General features: G+C 48.8%; 1 protein-coding gene across 11 annotated transcripts in view; it reads left to right on the plus strand.

The window, feature by feature from the left end:
• Positions 1-16896, plus strand: part of MYO3B (myosin IIIB) — a 523821-nt gene that overhangs the window by 383432 nt on the left and 123493 nt on the right. For all 11 annotated transcript variants that reach the window (XM_056536145.1, XM_056536147.1, XM_056536146.1 and 8 more), the window contains one exon: positions 8556-8667. In XM_056536145.1, coding sequence (XP_056392120.1) covers positions 8556-8667 — 112 coding nt within the window. The remainder of the gene's footprint in view (positions 1-8555; positions 8668-16896) is intronic.

A 16896-nucleotide genomic window follows, 5' to 3' on the forward strand; every position in this document is an offset into this window, starting at 1 on the left:
TTTTAGATGACCCTGCTTGACACTTCTAAGGTTGATTGGGTTCACTCTGTACAGGCATCTCTATACAGTGGGGCACATCACCTGCAGCTCCCTATACTACTGGTCCTAGGGTTTGCAGGTCACGTGGACATTTGCCTGGAACTTTCAGCTTGCATAGGCACTTCTCTGTTGCTGAGGATGTCCCATCTGACTAGACTGCACTGGAACTCTCTCTCAGCATGGCACCTCTGGATCTCCTTTCTCATTGCTTTCCAACATTACACAAACTCAAGTCTCCACCTTGCAGTGCTCAGTCTTGTGCTTTGCTCCTCCCTTTTGGCCCCTTAAAGGGACCAATGCCCAATCCTGCTAAAGATGACTGTGGCATCTTCACCGGTGAGTGCTGAAAAGATGCTACATTCTCAATAGGGGGTTATGGCCTAATTTGGTTTATGTGCCAGCATATGCCAAATGTGTCCATACACCATAATTGTAAAAACAGCCTCAGGGTGCATTCACACCACGTTTTAGCTATACGGGACCAGATCCGGCTGGGGGGAGTGAAAAACGGGCTCTCCCATATCCCAGCTGAACCCGGCCCCCTTCTCATTCATTTGAATGAGCCGACCGGAGTCAAACAGTGACTTCGGTCGGCTAATTTTTGCCCCATATCCAGTTTTCTGACCGTACCTAAAACCGTAGTATACCACAGTTTTAGGTCTGGTCAGGGAACCGGATACGGCACAAAAATGAGTCGACTGGAGTCGCTGTTTTAAATGAATGAGAAGTGGGCCAGGTCCGACTGGGATACGGGAGTGCCCGCTTTTCACTCCCCCCAGCTGGATACGGTCCCCGTATAGCTAAAACGTTGTGTGAATGCACCCTTACATGTATGGTGCCTTATAACTTCCCGCCCCAAAGCAGATAATAAAGGAGAGAAGAAATTGAATGTTGATCCTTCTCTTCTTTTTTTCTTTTTTCTGTCTCCCCAATCTCATGTATGGTCAGTATATTTAAATTTTATGTCTATGTAAGACAGCCCTTTTTCATATGCCCTGTTAGGGTGTAACGACATCACAGAGGGAGATCACATGCTTTAGATCGCTCCCTCCAAGTATAGAGCAACTCCGAATAGAGGCCTTCACACTGGCAGACCTAGCCTGTCCAAGCATTATAAGAGCCCTCCGGAAAAAAAAAAAAAGTTTTCGAATAAGCTGGTGCCAGAAACTTATACAGATATAAAAAAATCTTAAGTCTTCCTGTACTCATCAGCTTCTGTGTACTCCAAAGGAAGTTGTGTAGTTCTTTCCAGTCTGACCACAGTGCTCTCTGCTGCCATCTCTGTCTATGTCAGGAACTGTCCAGAGCAGAATAGGTGTGCTATGGAGATTTGCTTTTGCTCTGGACAGTTCCAGGTGTCAGCAGAGAGCTTTATGGTCAGACTGGAAAGAACTACACAACTTCCTCTGTAGCATACAGCAGCTGATAAATAGTGGAAGAATTAAAGGGGTTGTGCGCTGCCCTGCATTTCGGAGCTCCACACGCAGCATCCGGAAGTTCATTACTCCGAACGCTGTGTGCAGGCTTCCGTGTTCGCGGCCGCCGGGCGTGACGTCACGCCCGGCCCCCTCGTGACATCACGCCCACCCCCTCTACCAAAGTCTATGGGAAGGGGGTGTGACAGCGGTCGCGCCCCCTTCCCATAGACTTTCGTTGAGGGGGCGGGCGTGACGTCACGAGGGGGCCGTGCGTGACGTCACGCACGGCGGCCGCGAACACGGAAGCCCGCACACAGCGTTCGAAGTAATGAACTTCCGACGCTGCGTGCGGAGCTCCGAAATGCAGGGTAGCGCACAACCCCTTTAAACATTTTAAGTAGAAGTAATTTAGAAATTTGTTTAACTTTCTGGCACCAGTTGATTTGAAAACCTTTTTTTTTTTCCCTCAGGAGTACCCCTTTAAATGGACAGCCATTCATTTGAATGGTAGGCAAGTAATTCTACATGTCTGCATGACCAGTTGCAGCTCCAAAGCCAGACCTGCGGTAATCGCTAGACCAGCTTCAGTATAATGATATTCTCTTTAAGATGTTACTGTGTCCAATTATACCAGTGTTTCCCAACCAATGTGCCTCCAGCTGTTGCAAAACTACAACTTCCAGCAGGCCCGGACAGCCAACGGCTGTCCGGGCCTGTTGGGAGTTGTAGTTTTGCAACAGCTGGAGGCACCCTGGTTGTTAAATAAATTGAATTATACCCTACATGTAGATTTTTGGGTGTAAGCAGGTGAATAACAGATATAAAACAAACACCTGGTAGTGATAACAAAGGAGGTACAAGCCACCAGATGGACAGCTGACTAAAATAATACCCCATGTTCATTTTGTCCCTGTTTGATAAACACCAATTCTCTTTTTCTCTGCACCCGTCTGCACTAATAGTTTATGAAATCCAATTGTCACATAAACATTGTCTATGGATACCAGGGGGAAACCTGCTAACTCATCTATTTTGTTTCTACAGGACTTTAAAAAAAAAAAAGGATCAAAGTAGCAATTAAGTTTCGGGCTTAGGGATCTTTCATATCCTCAGATTTACCATAAGGCTGTGACTCTTGTTCATTCTTGCCTAATGGGTTTTCGAATATGAACAAAGAAGTGTCAATCTGTTTAGCATTTGATCTGCTCTTTCGGAATATTTGAGGAATTTCATGGATCACTGACTAATGTGTTTATCTATTCCCAATATTTCACTTAAAGAAACCTTTTCAAAGCTTTAATTATGGCTCAGCGCAGGGAAAATAATGTGTGCAAATTCAGCAAAGGGCTTTTCTAGGTCTCGCAGCTTCAAATATAGCATTGGAAAGCCGGGAAAAGACTTGTGATCATGTGATCATTGTAGGATTTTTGGGAGAATGACTATTCAAGGCAAGGTTAGGGCTACTTTTCTAGAAAATGAGCCCTTGGGCAATTAACAAAATAGGGCCCCAGCTTTCCGAACCCTAAATCATACCAACTTACAGTAGATAAACGATACTACCAGGGAGTAACTCTACAATATAATACCCACACAACACTGCTATTCAATGCCAAATAAAACTGCTTTTCATTGCACTAATAATTTTGCCCTACTATGCCTAGTACAAGTTTTTTTTTTAGAAACAGCGCCACTCTTATTTGCGGGTTGTGTCTGCTATTGCAGCTTAGCTTCAATTAAAGGTGGTACTTTGCCCCTAGACATCTTATCCCCTATCCAAAGGACCCCGGCATTCTACGGCTTGGCACCATAGTGGACTCCGCTCCATGTCACGCCCTTTCCATACGTCCCATAGACATTAAGGGAGGGGGCGTGACTACCATGGCTCCTCCAAAGCCTAGAACAGTCAGTGTTCTGAACATAAATGTGCCAAACATAGTGGAATGGGGGGTCCGGCCTCGTGGACCCCCTGCAATCAGACATCTTATATAGGTTTCCCAAAAACAGCCTATTGACAGTCCAGGCAGCAAAAGGTCAAAGGAACAAGTGGTCCACAAATACATTTAAGTGTACCTGTGATTTTCAAAAACTTTTTATATAATGTAGATTATAACATTAGATGTATATCTGTAATATACATTGGTTAAAAAATGTGTATATTGTTCAGTGATAAATACTGTCTTGTCTCTTCATCTGTTGCCTGTGTGTCTCTGTGAGGAAACCAAATACAGGAAGTGAGGGCAGGACAAGCAGGGCTCTGTGCATGCTCCTTGCTTGTCAATCATCCTGCTGTGTGAGCCAGGGGCGTGTCATAGAGCCTCAGTGCACAGAGCCCGGCTTGTCCTCAGTGCACAAAGCCTTGCTTGTTCTCAGGGTACAGAGCCCTGCTTGTCCCCAGTGTACAGAGCCCTGCTTGTCCTCAGTGTAAAGAGCCCTGCTTGTCCTCAGTGTACAAAGCCCTGCTTGTCCTCAGTGTACAGAGCCCTGCTTGTCCTCAGTGCACAGAGCCCTGCTTGTCCTCAGTATACAGAGCCCTGCTTGTTCTTAGTGTACAGAGCCCTGCTTGTCCTCAGTGTACAGAGGCCTGCTTGTCCTCAGTGTACAGAGCCCTGCTTGTCCCCAGTGTACAGAGTCCTGCTTGCCCTCAGTGTAAAGATCCCTGCTTGTCCTCACTGCACAGAGCCCTGCTTGTCCTCAGTGCACAGAGCCCTGCTTGTCCTTAGTGTACAGAGCCCTGCTTGTTCTTAATGTACATAGCCCTGCTTGTCCTTACTGCACAGAGCCTGGCGTGTCCTCATTGCACACAGCCCTGATTGTCCTCAGTGTACAGAGCCCTGCTTGTCCCCAGTGTACAGAGCCCTGCTTGTCCTCAGTGTAAAGAGCCCTGCTTGTCCTCAGAACACAGAGCCCTGCTTGTCCTCACTGCACAGAGCCCTGTTTGTCCTCACTGCACAGAACCCTGTTTGTCCTCAGTGCACAGAGCCCTGCTTGTCCTCAGTGAACAGAGCTCTGCTTGTCCTCAGTGTACAGAGCCCTGCTTGTCCTCAGTGCACAGAGCCCTGTTTGTCCTCACTGTACAGAGCCCTGTTTTTCCTCAGTGTACAGAACCCTGCTTGTTCTCAGTGTACAGAGCCCTGCTTTTCCTCAGTGTACAGAGCTCTGCTTGTCATCACTGCACAAAGCCCTGCTTGTCCTCACTGCACAGAACCCTGCTTGTCCTCAGTGTACAGAGCCCTGCTTATCATCACTGCACAGAGCCCTGCTTGTCCTCACTGCACAGAACCCTGCTTGTCCTCAGTGTATAGAGCCCTGCTTGTCCTTACTGCACAGAGCCCTGCTTGTTCTCAGTGCACAGAGCCATGCTTGTCCTCACTGTACAGAGCCCTGCTTGTCCTCAGTGCACAGAGTCCTGCTTGTCCTCAGTGTATGGAGCCCTGCTTATTCTCAGTGCCCAGAGCCCTGTTTGTCCTCACTGTACAGAGCCCTGCTTGTTCTCAGTGCACAGAGTCCTGCTTGTCCTCAGTGCACAGAGCCCTGCTTGTCCTCACTATACTGAGCCCTGCTTGTCCTCAGCGCACAGAGCCCTGCTTGTCCTCAGTGTACGGAGCCCTGCTTGTTCTCAGTGTACAGAGCCCTGCTTGTCCTCACTGTACAGAGCCCTGCTTGTCCTCAGTGCACAGAGCCCTGCTTGTCCTCAGTGTACGGAGCCCTGCTTGTTCTCAGTGCATAGAGTCCTGCTTGTCCTCAGTGTACAGAGCTCTGCTTGTCCTCAGTGTACGGAGCCCTGCTTGTTCTCAGTGCACAGAACCCTGCTTGTTCTCACTGTACAGAGCCCTGCTTGTTCTCAGTGTACAGAGCCCTGCTTTTCCTCAGTGCACAGAGTCCTGCTTGTCCTCAGTATACAGAGCCCTGTTTGTCTTCAGTGTGCAGAGCCCTGCTTGTCCTCAGTGTACAGAGCCCTGGCTGTCCTCAGTGTACAGAGCCCTGCTTGTCCTCAGTGTACAGAGCCCTGCTTGTTCTCAGTATACAGAGCCCCGCTTGTCCTCAGTGTACAGAGCCCTGCTTGTCCTCAGTGTACAGAGCCCTGCTTGTCCTCAGTGTTCAGAGCCCTGCTTGTCCTCAGCGTAGAGAGCCCTGCTTGAGCTCAGTGTACAGAGCCCTGCTTGTCCTCACTGCACAGAGCCCTGCTTGTCCTCAGTGCACAGAGCCCTGCTTGTCCTTAGTGTACAGAACCCTGCTTGTTCTTATTGTACATAGCCCTGCTTGTCCTTACTGCACAGAGCCCGGCATGTCCTCATTGCACACAGCCCTGATTGTCCCCAGTGTACGGAGCCCTGCTTGTCCCCAGTGTACGAAGCCCTGCTTGTCCTCAGTGTAATGAGCCCTGCTTGTCCTCAGTGCACAGAGCCCTGCTTGTCCTCAGTGCACAGAGCCCTGCTTGTCCTCAGTGCACAGAGCCCTGCTTGTCCTCAGTGTACAGAGCCCTGCTTGTTCTTATTGTACATAGCCCTGCTTGTCCTCAGTGCACAGAGCCCTGCTTGTCCTTAGTGTACAGAACCCTGCTTGTTCTTATTGTACATAGCCCTGCTTGTCCTTACTGCACAGAGCCCGGCATGTCCTCATTGCACACAGCCCTGATTGTCCCCAGTGTACGGAGCCCTGCTTGTCCCCAGTGTACGAAGCCCTGCTTGTCCTCAGTGTAATGAGCCCTGCTTGTCCTCAGTGCACAGAGCCCTGCTTGTCCTCAGTGAACAGAGCTCTGCTTGTCCTCAGTGTACAGAGCCCTGCTTGTCCTCAGTGCACAGAGCCCTGTTTGTCCTCACTGTACAGAACCCTGTTTTTCCTCAGTGTACAGAACCCTGCTTGTCCTCAGTGTACAGAGCCCTGCTTTTCCTCAGTGTACAGAGCTCTGCTTGTCATCACTGCACAAAGCCCTGCTTGTCCTCACTGCGCAGAACCCTGCTTGTCCTCAGTGTACAGAGCCATGCTTATCATCACTGCACAGAGCCCTGCTTGTCCTCACTGCACAGAACCCTGCTTGTCCTCAGTGTATAGAGCCCTGCTTGTCCTCACTGCACAGAGCCCTGCTTGTTCTCAGTGCACAGAGCCCTGTTTGTCCTCACTGTACAGAGCCCTGCTTGTCCTCAGTGCACAGAGTCCTGCTTGTCCTCAGTGTATGGAGCCCTGCTTATTCTCAGTGCCCAGAGCCCTGTTTGTCCTCACTGTACAGAGCCCTGCTTGTTCTTAGTGCACAGAGTCCTGCTTGTCCTCAGTGCACAGAGCCCTGCTTGTCCTCACTATACTGAGCCCTGCTTGTCCTCAGCGCACAGAGCCCTGCTTGTCCTCAGTGTACGGAGCCCTGCTTGTTCTCAGTGCACAGAGCCCTGCTTGTCCTCACTGTACAGAGCCCTGCTTGTCCTCAGTGCACAGAGCCCTGCTTGTCCTCAGTGTACGGAGCCCTGCTTGTTCTCAGTGCACAGAGTCCTGCTTGTCCTCAGTGTACAGAGCTCTGCTTGTCCTCAGTGTACGGAGCCCTGCTTGTTCTCAGTGCACAGAACCCTGCTTGTTCTCACTGTACAGAGCCCTGCTTGTTCTCACTGTACAGAGCCCTGCTTTTCCTCAGTGCACAGAGTCCTGCTTGTCCTCAGTATACAGAGCCCTGTTTGTCTTCAGTGTGCAGAGCCCTGCTTGTCCTCAGTGTACAGAGCCCTGCTTGTCCTTAGTGTTCAGAGCCCTGCTTGTCCTCAGCGTAGAGAGCCCTGCTTGAGCTCAGTGTACAGAGCCCTGCTTGTCCTCACTGCACAGAGCCCTGCTTGTCCTCAGTGCACAGAGCCCTGCTTGTCCTTAGTGTACAGAACCCTGCTTGTTCTTATTGTACATAGCCCTGCTTGTCCTTACTGCACAGAACCCGGCATGTCCTCATTGCACACAGCCCTGATTGTCCCCAGTGTACGGAGCCCTGCTTTTCCCCAGTGTACGGAGCCCTGCTTGTCCTCAGTGTAAAGAGCCCTGCTTGTCCTCACTGCACAGAACCCTGCTTGTCCTCAGTGTACAGAGCCCTGCTTGTCCTCACTGCACAGAACCATTCTTGTCCTCAGTGCACAGAGCCCCGCTTGTCCTCAGTGTACAGAGCTCTGCTTGTCCTCAGTGTACAGAGCCCTGCTTGTCCTCAGTGCACAGAGCCCCGCTTGTCCTCACTGTACAGAGCCCTGCTTGTCCTCAGTGTACAGAACCCTGCTTGTCCTCAGTGTACAGAGCCCTGCTTGTCCTCAGTGTACAGAACCCTGCTTGTCCTCAGTGTACAGAGCCCTGCTTGTCATCACTGCACAGAGCCCTGCTTGTCCTCACTGCTCAGAACCCTGCTTGTCCTCAGTGTACAGAGCCCTGCTTGTCCTCACTGCACACAGCCCTGCTTGTTCTCAGTGCACAGAGCCCTGTTTGTCCTCACTGTACAGAGCCCTGCTTGTCCTCAGTGCACAGAGCCCTGCTTGTCCTCAGTGCACAGAGCCCTGCTTGTCCTCAGTGTACGGAGTCCTGCTTGTTCTCAGTGCACAGAGCCCTGCTTGTTCTCAGTGTACAGAGCCCTGCTTGTCCTCAGTGTACAGAGCTCTGCTTGTCCTCAGTGTACAGAGCCCTGCTTGTCATCACTGCACAGATCCCTGCTTGTCCTCACTGCACAGAACCCTGCTTGTCCTCAGTGTACAGAGCCCTGCTTGTCATCACTGCACAGAACCCTGCTTGTCCTCACTGCACAGAACCCTGCTTGTCCTCAGTGTACAGAGCCCTGCTTGTCCTCACTGCACACAGCCCTGCTTGTTCTCAGTGTACAGAGCCCTGCTTGTCCACTCACACTTTTTTTGTGTATGAACAGAGATACACAGGCAATAACTGCAGGGACAAGACAACATTTTTTCACGAAAAAAAAAACATATACACTTGGAAAATTAAAATTTTACACTCGCTAACTGTGTAGACTCTGTTTATCGCAGGATTTTATTAACTTTAAAATATTTAGATATTGTTTCTTCCGTGCTTGCAATTTGCAATGCAGAAAGTTTTTTTTTTTCAAACAATTCATGTCTGTATTCTCTTATCTTGAAGGTATTATTATCTCGCATTTAAAGCAAATCAGAATCCTCCGCCAACAAAAGAAAGTTGTGCTGCAATTCTAGAAAAAGCTAAGCTTGAAAAGTGGGTTCTTGGAAGAACTAAGGTAAATCTGTCGTTATATGTCTTAACTTTTGCTTTCTGCCTCTTTGAGAATTAAAGGGATATACCCATCTCTATAATGGCTTCCTGGCCCCCTTTGTCCTGATTGTTGCCACCAGAGGTGATCGGGAAGCAGAAAACAGCCGGAGCAGTCGAGTTACCATACTCAATTTTTGTAACTCCAATTGACTTTAATGGGGTTCTCCTGAAGAAAAAAATGTTTTCATATGAACTGGTGCCAGAAAATTACAGAATTGTAAATTACACCTAGTTAAAAAATCTTAATCCTTCCAGCTGCTGTATGCAACAAAGGAAGTTGTGTAGGTCATTCCAGTCTGACCACAGTACGCTCTGCTGCCTCTGTACGGGTTAGGTATTGTCCAGAGCAGGATTAAATCCCCATAACAAACCTCTCCTGCTCTGGACAGTTCCTGACATGGACAGAGGTGGCAGCAGGGAGCACTGTGTTCAGACTGGAAAGAATTATACAACTTCCTGTGGAGCATACAGCTCCTGTAGGGGCATGTCCTACTTACCCGTCTTTAAAGGGGTTATCCAGGGAAAAAATGTTTTTATATATATCAACTAGCTCCAGAAAGTTAAACAGATTTGTAAACTACTTCTATTAAAAAATCTTAATACTTTCAGTACTTATGAGCTGCTGAAGCTGAGTTGTTCTTTTCTCTGAAGTCTGATGACACCTGTCTCGAGTAGAAGCAAAGGAACTGTCCAGAGTAGAAGCAAATCCCCATAGCATACCTCTTCTACTCTGTGCAGTTCCTGAGACAGACAGACAGGTGTCAGCAGAAAGCACTGTTGTCAGACAGAAAAAAATTTCAGCAGTTGATAAGTACTGGCAGGATTAAGATTTTTTTAATAGAAGTCATTTACATATCTGTTTAACTTTCTGGAGCCAATTGATATATAAAAACATTTTTTTCCCGAAATACCCCTTTAATGAGCTCCGGCCCCTACCTTCTTGAACATGAGCATGGAATGGCCCACTCAGTAAATCACTGGCCGCAACGATGTCCGGCCTCAGCCATTGATTGCCTGAGAGGGCCATCACTTCCCCACATCCAGGATGGGAGGAGTCGGAGTGCGCTGAGGACAAATAAGTAGGACGTAATTTACAAATCTGTATCATTTTCTGGCACCAATTAATAATAAATAATTCTCTGGAGTTTACGCACTCCAGGCTGTCCAGGCATGCTGGGAGCTGTACATTTCCAACACCTGGAGGACCACAGATTGGAGACCACAGCTGTAGATAGTAATGTGTATCATTTTCTGTATCACTCAAGGACTAAAATATAGATTTTGTAGAACAATTCTATTATATTTTACTGTTTCAGCAAGTGAATTATAACAGCATGGATCAAGCCCGTAGCATTTCATGCTGTCTGTTCAGCATTATGTGAGATGACATGTGGCATTAACATTATTATACGGATTTAAAGAAAAATTACACAACCAGCTTGGTGATAGGTGAGGGTCCCCTTAGCTTTTATTGAATTAACCACATGCCATCAATTATTAAGCGGTCATCTGAAGAATAGCTAAAAGAAGGAAATCCCACCAAACTCCGTGCCAGCCAAAGGGCTCCTGGTGGGCATGAAATTACTCATTTGATTTGCTGACAAAATACAGCCAAGGTTGGTCATATAGGGGATTGGGGGGAAAAAAAAACATTACATTTTTCATAAAAATATCACCACCCATCCATAGGCTGTACATATTACAATTCTGCCTCACTTATGGGAATAGTGTAGTGCTGCAATACCAGTAGCGGCAAACAGACAGAGGGGCTCTGTTTTGAAAATCTTACACAATCTATTTAATGAAATCAGCCACTTTACACCCAGAATTATTTTTATGGGGAATTAGCATATGGGGAATTAGGACCACTGGTCCTATTTAAAGTGCCAACAGCCTGGACTGACAAGGGCATTGATTCTGCATACTATATTGCTTGCTATATTACTTAATACTGCAAAATATTCACCCTAGAATTTTGACATACTTGCAAGGCTACATCTGCCATGAGGTGAGATGAGTATCTTGCCTCAGGTGGCAAATTACACATACCCTGAAAGGACAGCACCAGCGGCCTACGCATAGTGAGTGGCCTTGCATGCATTGTACTACATTGTGGTCACTACAGTACAGGAGCAGGGAATCTGGCAGTAGACAGAAGGGCCTGCTCCTATAGTTATACCCTATGGCATGCTACTCTAATAGTGCTGCATGCCAAGGAATGAACATATAAGAGCAAGGAATCCTGTCTAACACTGGACTCCTTGCTCCAGTACTGTACAGGGATACGTGGCTTTAAACTGTTTCCTCATCTTGAGGAAGCGATCCGGATCAGCTCTTGATGTCTGCCCCGAACAGGCTGCACAATTAGATTGGTGTGCAGCCTGTACCTGGCAGCATCTGTAGGAGGGCACAACAGCATGGGAGTGATGTGAGAGGTTAGTAATTTTTTCTCTTTCTTTTATGACGACTCGCTCTTGCAAATAGGTGCGGTTGCAGTATAGAGGCAAGGAGACAGCGTTTTCCAAATCAAAGTTCAGTGTTTTATTCACACACGGCACACGGCAAACAGTCTTTAAACGTAGAACAAAGGAAAATGTAACAAAAGTCCACCTGTAATCCTTAGGTGTTTGTTCACACCTGAGTTCAGTCATGCGGCGTCAAGTAAGTCTTTTCCAGGCCTCCAGCAAGGCCGTCCAGTAGCTTCCACTCTTGGAGCAACCACAGGGAAGAACTTCACACACAGCTTTCTCTGGCACTGTGTGCTGCAACTAGCAAATCCCCCTCAGCTGGTGAGGCAGCCTAGCTTTAAGGCCAACAAAAGCCAGCCTGGATTGTGGGGAATGACCCCCACCCTACACTTGGTCATTCCCAGTAAGAGCCGTCCCTGGTTGTCCTTCCAGCCATACTAAATCCACAGTATCAGTCTGCACCGCAGCATACCCCCCCCCCTTTTTTCAAGCCCAGCCCGAGGGGGTGAACACTTGTACAACAGTGGACCCGTGACAGGCCATCGGCATTGCCTAGCAACCGACCAGCCCTGTGTTCAACCGCGAACTTGAAATTCTGAAGCGACAGGAACCACCTGGTAACCCTGGCATTTTTGTCCTTGGCTTGGCACATCCACTTAAGGGGGGAAAGATCCGTCACGAGACTAAACTTCCTGCCCAACAGATAATAGCGGAGAGACTTGAGTGCCCACTTAATGGCCAGGCACTCTCTATCCACTGTACTATACCTGGACTCGGCCGGGATCAGCTTACAGCTGAGAGACAACGGAATGCTCTTCCCCGTTGACTTACTGGGAGAGTACAGTACCGAGACCTGCCTCAGAGGCACCGGTCTGTACCACAAATTCCCTTTTGAAGTCGGGGTGTCACCAACATCGGAGACCCACATAGGGCCGACTTCAAAACGGAAAACGCCTGCTCTGCCTGTTCGTTCTAGCGCACCATGACGGACTTGCGTTCCTTCAGGAGGTCTGTTAAGGGCGCAGCCACCGTAGCAAAAATGGGGATGAACCTCATATAGTAACACACCATTCCTTGGAATTACGTTACCTGTCGGGTAGTGACAGGTCGGGGCAAATTCCGGATGGCCTCTATTTTGTTTACCTGGAGTTTGACAACTCCACGCCCAATGACATATCCCAGGTATTTGGTCTCTTCCAACCCTATGGCACATTTTTGGGGTTAGTAGTTGACCCGGCCTTCCTAAGGGAGTCTACCACTGCCTGTACTTTTGGAAGGTGACTTTCCCAGTCTGTACTATGGACGATGATATCATCCAGATAAGCGGAGGCATACCAACGATGTGGCCAAAGTACAATGTCCATTAGCCTTTGAAATGTATTGGGAGCGCCATGTAAACAAAAGGGTAACAACTTGTACTGGAACAAACCTTCTGGTGTAACAAAGGCTGTTTTCTCTTTGGCAGCCTCCGTCAAGGGCACCTGCTAGTACCCTTTGGTGAGGTCCAAAACAGAAAAATACCGAGCCTGTCCTAGCTTCTCAATAAGCTCGGGGCATGGGATATGCATCGAACTTGGAAACCTCATTCAGTTTCCGGAAATCGTTACAGAACCGTAACGTACCATCTGGTTTGGGTATTAAGACTATCGGACTAGCCCACTCACTTTTTGATTCTTCGATGACATCTAACTTTAACATTTGTTGCACTTCTTCCGAAATGGCTTGTCACTGCGACTCAGGTACCCGGTACGGTTTCAACCGTATTTCTACCTGGGGTTCAGTGACAATGTTATGGCGGATGACAGAAGTACGAACAGGACGGTCTGAGAACACATTGGTATTGCCACCTAGCCAGGAATTTACTGTCGACCTTTGGTACCAGAACCAGAACCCGATCTCCCGGGTTAAAATTCCGGACCGGAGCCTGGCGATTATGAACTCTGCTCTGGGCCCCCTGAGCTGCCTCCATATGTTCCCTAACCAAGGGCAACACTGTTTCCATCCAGTCCTGCAACTGAGTGACATACTCAACTACACTTTTGTGCGGAGTGGGCTGTTGTTCCCATGCCTCTTTAGCTATGTCTAACAGACCACATGGATGTCTGCCATATAGAAGTTCAAAGGGCGAGAACCCAGTGGAAGCCTGGGGCACTTCTCGCACTGCGAACATGAGATAGGGCTGTAAAAGGTCCCAATTTTCCCATCTCTAGCCACCACCAGCTTCAACATGTTTTTTAACCTTTGGTTAAACCTTTCTACCAGGCCGTATGTCTGCGGGTGGTACACGGAGGTCTGCAGCTGTTTTACCTGCAGTAACTGAAGCTCTTTCATTACTTTTGACATAAATGGGTTGTCCTGGTCAGTCAACACCTCTTTGGGTAAGCCCACTCAGGAAAACATCTCCATTAACTCCTTAGCTATGAGTTTGGCCAAGGTATGTCGCAGAGGTAGCGCCTCAGGATACCGAGTTGCGTAGTCCGGGACTACCAGGATGTGTTGGTGCCCCCTAGCGGATTTCGGCAACGGGACCACCAGATCCATAGCAATCCGTTAAACGGAACCTCGATAATCGGGAGCGGGACCAGCGGACTACGGTAATGTGGCTGGGGGCTAGTTATTTGACAGGTTGGGCAAGATTCACAGTACCTCTCGACCTCTTTACACACACTGGGCCAGTAAAAGTGCTGCAAAATTCGGTCCTGCGTCTTCTGCTGGCCCAGGTACCCCCCTAGAGTATGTTGATGGGTTAAGTCTAACACCAATCACCAATCTGCTTTAGGCACCACCAACTGTTCCATGTTCTCACCCCGCACCTGATTTACCTGGTACAGAATCCCCTGGTGGATCACAAAGTGGGGGTACACAGTCTCGGACCCCGGTTGTTGAGGTGCACCTTCCACAATTAAGACATTTTCCCAGGCCTGAGATAACGTCAAGTTTTGGTGCTGTGCTGTACCGAAATGTTCTCCGGAGACATTGAGATCTGCCAACTCGGGACCTGACGACAACTCCTCCACATCTCTCCCGATTACTTGCAGTGGAGACGATTCCGTCTCTTCCACTGTAGGAGTGGTCACCCCAACCGTGGTTGCTTCTGTCTCAGGATCCCAGGGTTAAGGGGTCACCCCTGAGTAGGGCCAATCTATTGGGGACACCCCTGCCTCACAGGTCTGGGGAACTCTTATCTGGGGCCACAAAGACTGGAAAATGCCCTCCCAAAAATCAGTTCATGGGGAAGCTTTGTAGCCACGGCCATCTCATGAGTCCATCGGCCGTTTAGGGTTGTCACGGTCACCAGGGCGGTGGGGTAGTCTCTTAAGTCCCCATGGATACACAAAACCCCTGCTTGTCGTCCCGTGTAGTCCACGTGCGGCACCAGGTTGGACCTCATCAGGGTCACCCTACTCCCCAAGTCCAACAATGCCTCCACGACACGCCCCCCCCCCCCACCTGACGGAGGTGACCCGAGTCTCCTGCCCTGGGATTACCGCTGCACACAGTCTCTGGGCATACAGGGACGACCGAAGTACATATTTTGTGTCCATGGGCTCTTCCCGCTGGGGACAGTTGGCCCTAACATGTCCCAGCTGCTGACACCCCCAACACAGCAATGAGACGGGGCCCTTGGGAACCACCTCCTGAGGGTTTTCTAGCCGCCCAGGTAAGGGTAGGGACCTCCTGGGTTTAACCGCCCCCTCCCGCAGCTTGATGGTGGCCTCGTAACTCTCAACGAGGTCTACTATATCCAGTGCTTTACTTGGGGTTGCTTGGCCAATCCATTTCTGGAGGATGTAAGGCAGAGCCCTCCAGAACATATCGGCCAGGAGTCGGTCCAGTATGGCAGTGGCACTCAGGACCTCCGGCTGCAACCACTTCTGCAGCCACTGGAACAGGTTATAGTATTGTTGCCAGGCAGGCTCAGCCGGCTTATACTCCCACTGCCTTACTCGCTGGGCCTGGACCCACACATTTACCCCCAGTCTTGCGAATATCTCACCCTTGACCGTGTCGTAGTTACCTGGTCATCAGGTAAGTCAAATATGCCTGCTGGGACCCGGACATCAGGAATGGAGCGATAACCTCAGCCGACTGGTCCAGGGGTAACCTCTCCCTCATGGCCACTCTTTAAAAGACCGCTTGGTAGGTTTCAACGTCATCCACAGCGGTCATCTTTGGCATCGCCATCCACAAAGCCTTCCTGGCGTCAGGGTTGGTCCGGGTCGTTGCTGCGGCTTGAAGCGCCATCACCTGCTGTAGCAGTAGCTGTTTGGTCTCCTGCTGGTGCTTGCTGGCCTCCTGCTGTTGCAGGTTGAACTCCTGCTGTTGCTTGGTGGACTCCAGCTGGATCCTGTTGGACTCCCGCTTTTGCAAGTTGGCCTCCATGAGTGCCTTTATAACTTCCTCCATTTTGGCGACACTGCTGCAATACCGTCAGACACTTGTCGGCAGGATCGTTGCCCCTAGCAACGACTCCAACAGATTATCCCAGGCTGCAGCGTGCTGCAACTCAGATGCTGACCTCACTGCGTTGCCCGCATCCTCCACCAAATGTGATGACTCGCTCTTGCAAATAGGTGCGGTTGCAGTATAGAGGCAAAGAGACAGAGTTTTCCAAATCAAAGTTCAGTGTTTTATTCACACACGGCACATGGCAAACAGTCTTTAAACGTAGAACAAAAGGAAAACGTAACAAAAGTCCACCTGTAATCCTTAGGTGTTTGTTCACTTTGCAATAGAATACAATCCTAATGAATATAACAACAAATCTTTTAGTGGGCCCAACACTGTATGCTACCAAGCTGCCCAAGACAGTCCAAAGCCACAGGACAGCTATTGGTGCTGGGACACCATACTAATTGGAGTAACTGAAGTGGGCATTATTAGTTCTTGCAGACTTAGAAAGGGGCATTATTACTACTTAGGGGCACAGAAGGGAGCATTATTACTACTTAGGGACACAGAAGGGAGCATTATTACTACAATGGGTACATAATTACTACTTGGAGGACATATAAATGAGCATTATTCCTACTTAGGGGCACAGAAGGGGCATTATTACTACTTGGGGACAGGGGCATATGCATTATTACTACTTGGGACACAGAAAGGTGTATTATTACTACTACATGGGGGAATTAATACTACTTGGGGGCACAGAAGGGGTGTCATTATTACTTAGGGAAACAGTAATGGGCATTATAACTACTTGGGGCACAAAAGGGAGCAGTATTATAATGTGGGGCACAGAAAGGGGCATTATTATTACTTAGGAGCAGGGTTAGGGGCATTATAACTACTTGGGGCACAAAAGGGAGCAGTATTATAATGTGCGGCACAGAAAGAGGCATTTCTATTACTTGGAGGCACAGAAGGAGGTATTGTTGTTACTAAGGGGGACAGGAAGGAACATTAGTATAGTGTGAGGGCCCAGAAGAGGCATTACTTTAATATGAAGGCACTGTAGAAGGCATTAATAAAGCATGGAGCTTTATTATAATGTGGAAGGCACAGAAAAGGCATTGTTATACTATGGACAAAAGGAGCATTATAATAGGGTGGAGGCACATAAGGGGTCTTATTATTGTGAGGGCTAAAAGGAGGGTATTGACAGTTTCGAGGCACAGAAGGGGCTAATTACTGTGTGGGGCTTAAATGGGGCACTGGTACAGTTTGGGGAACTATGGATGGGGGATAGAGATAAGGGAAAATGCTGAAAAAGCGTGGAT

The sequence above is a fragment of the Hyla sarda genome, chromosome 8 (assembly GCF_029499605.1).
Source record: "Hyla sarda isolate aHylSar1 chromosome 8, aHylSar1.hap1, whole genome shotgun sequence".
Classification (NCBI taxonomy): domain Eukaryota; kingdom Metazoa; phylum Chordata; class Amphibia; order Anura; family Hylidae; genus Hyla; species Hyla sarda.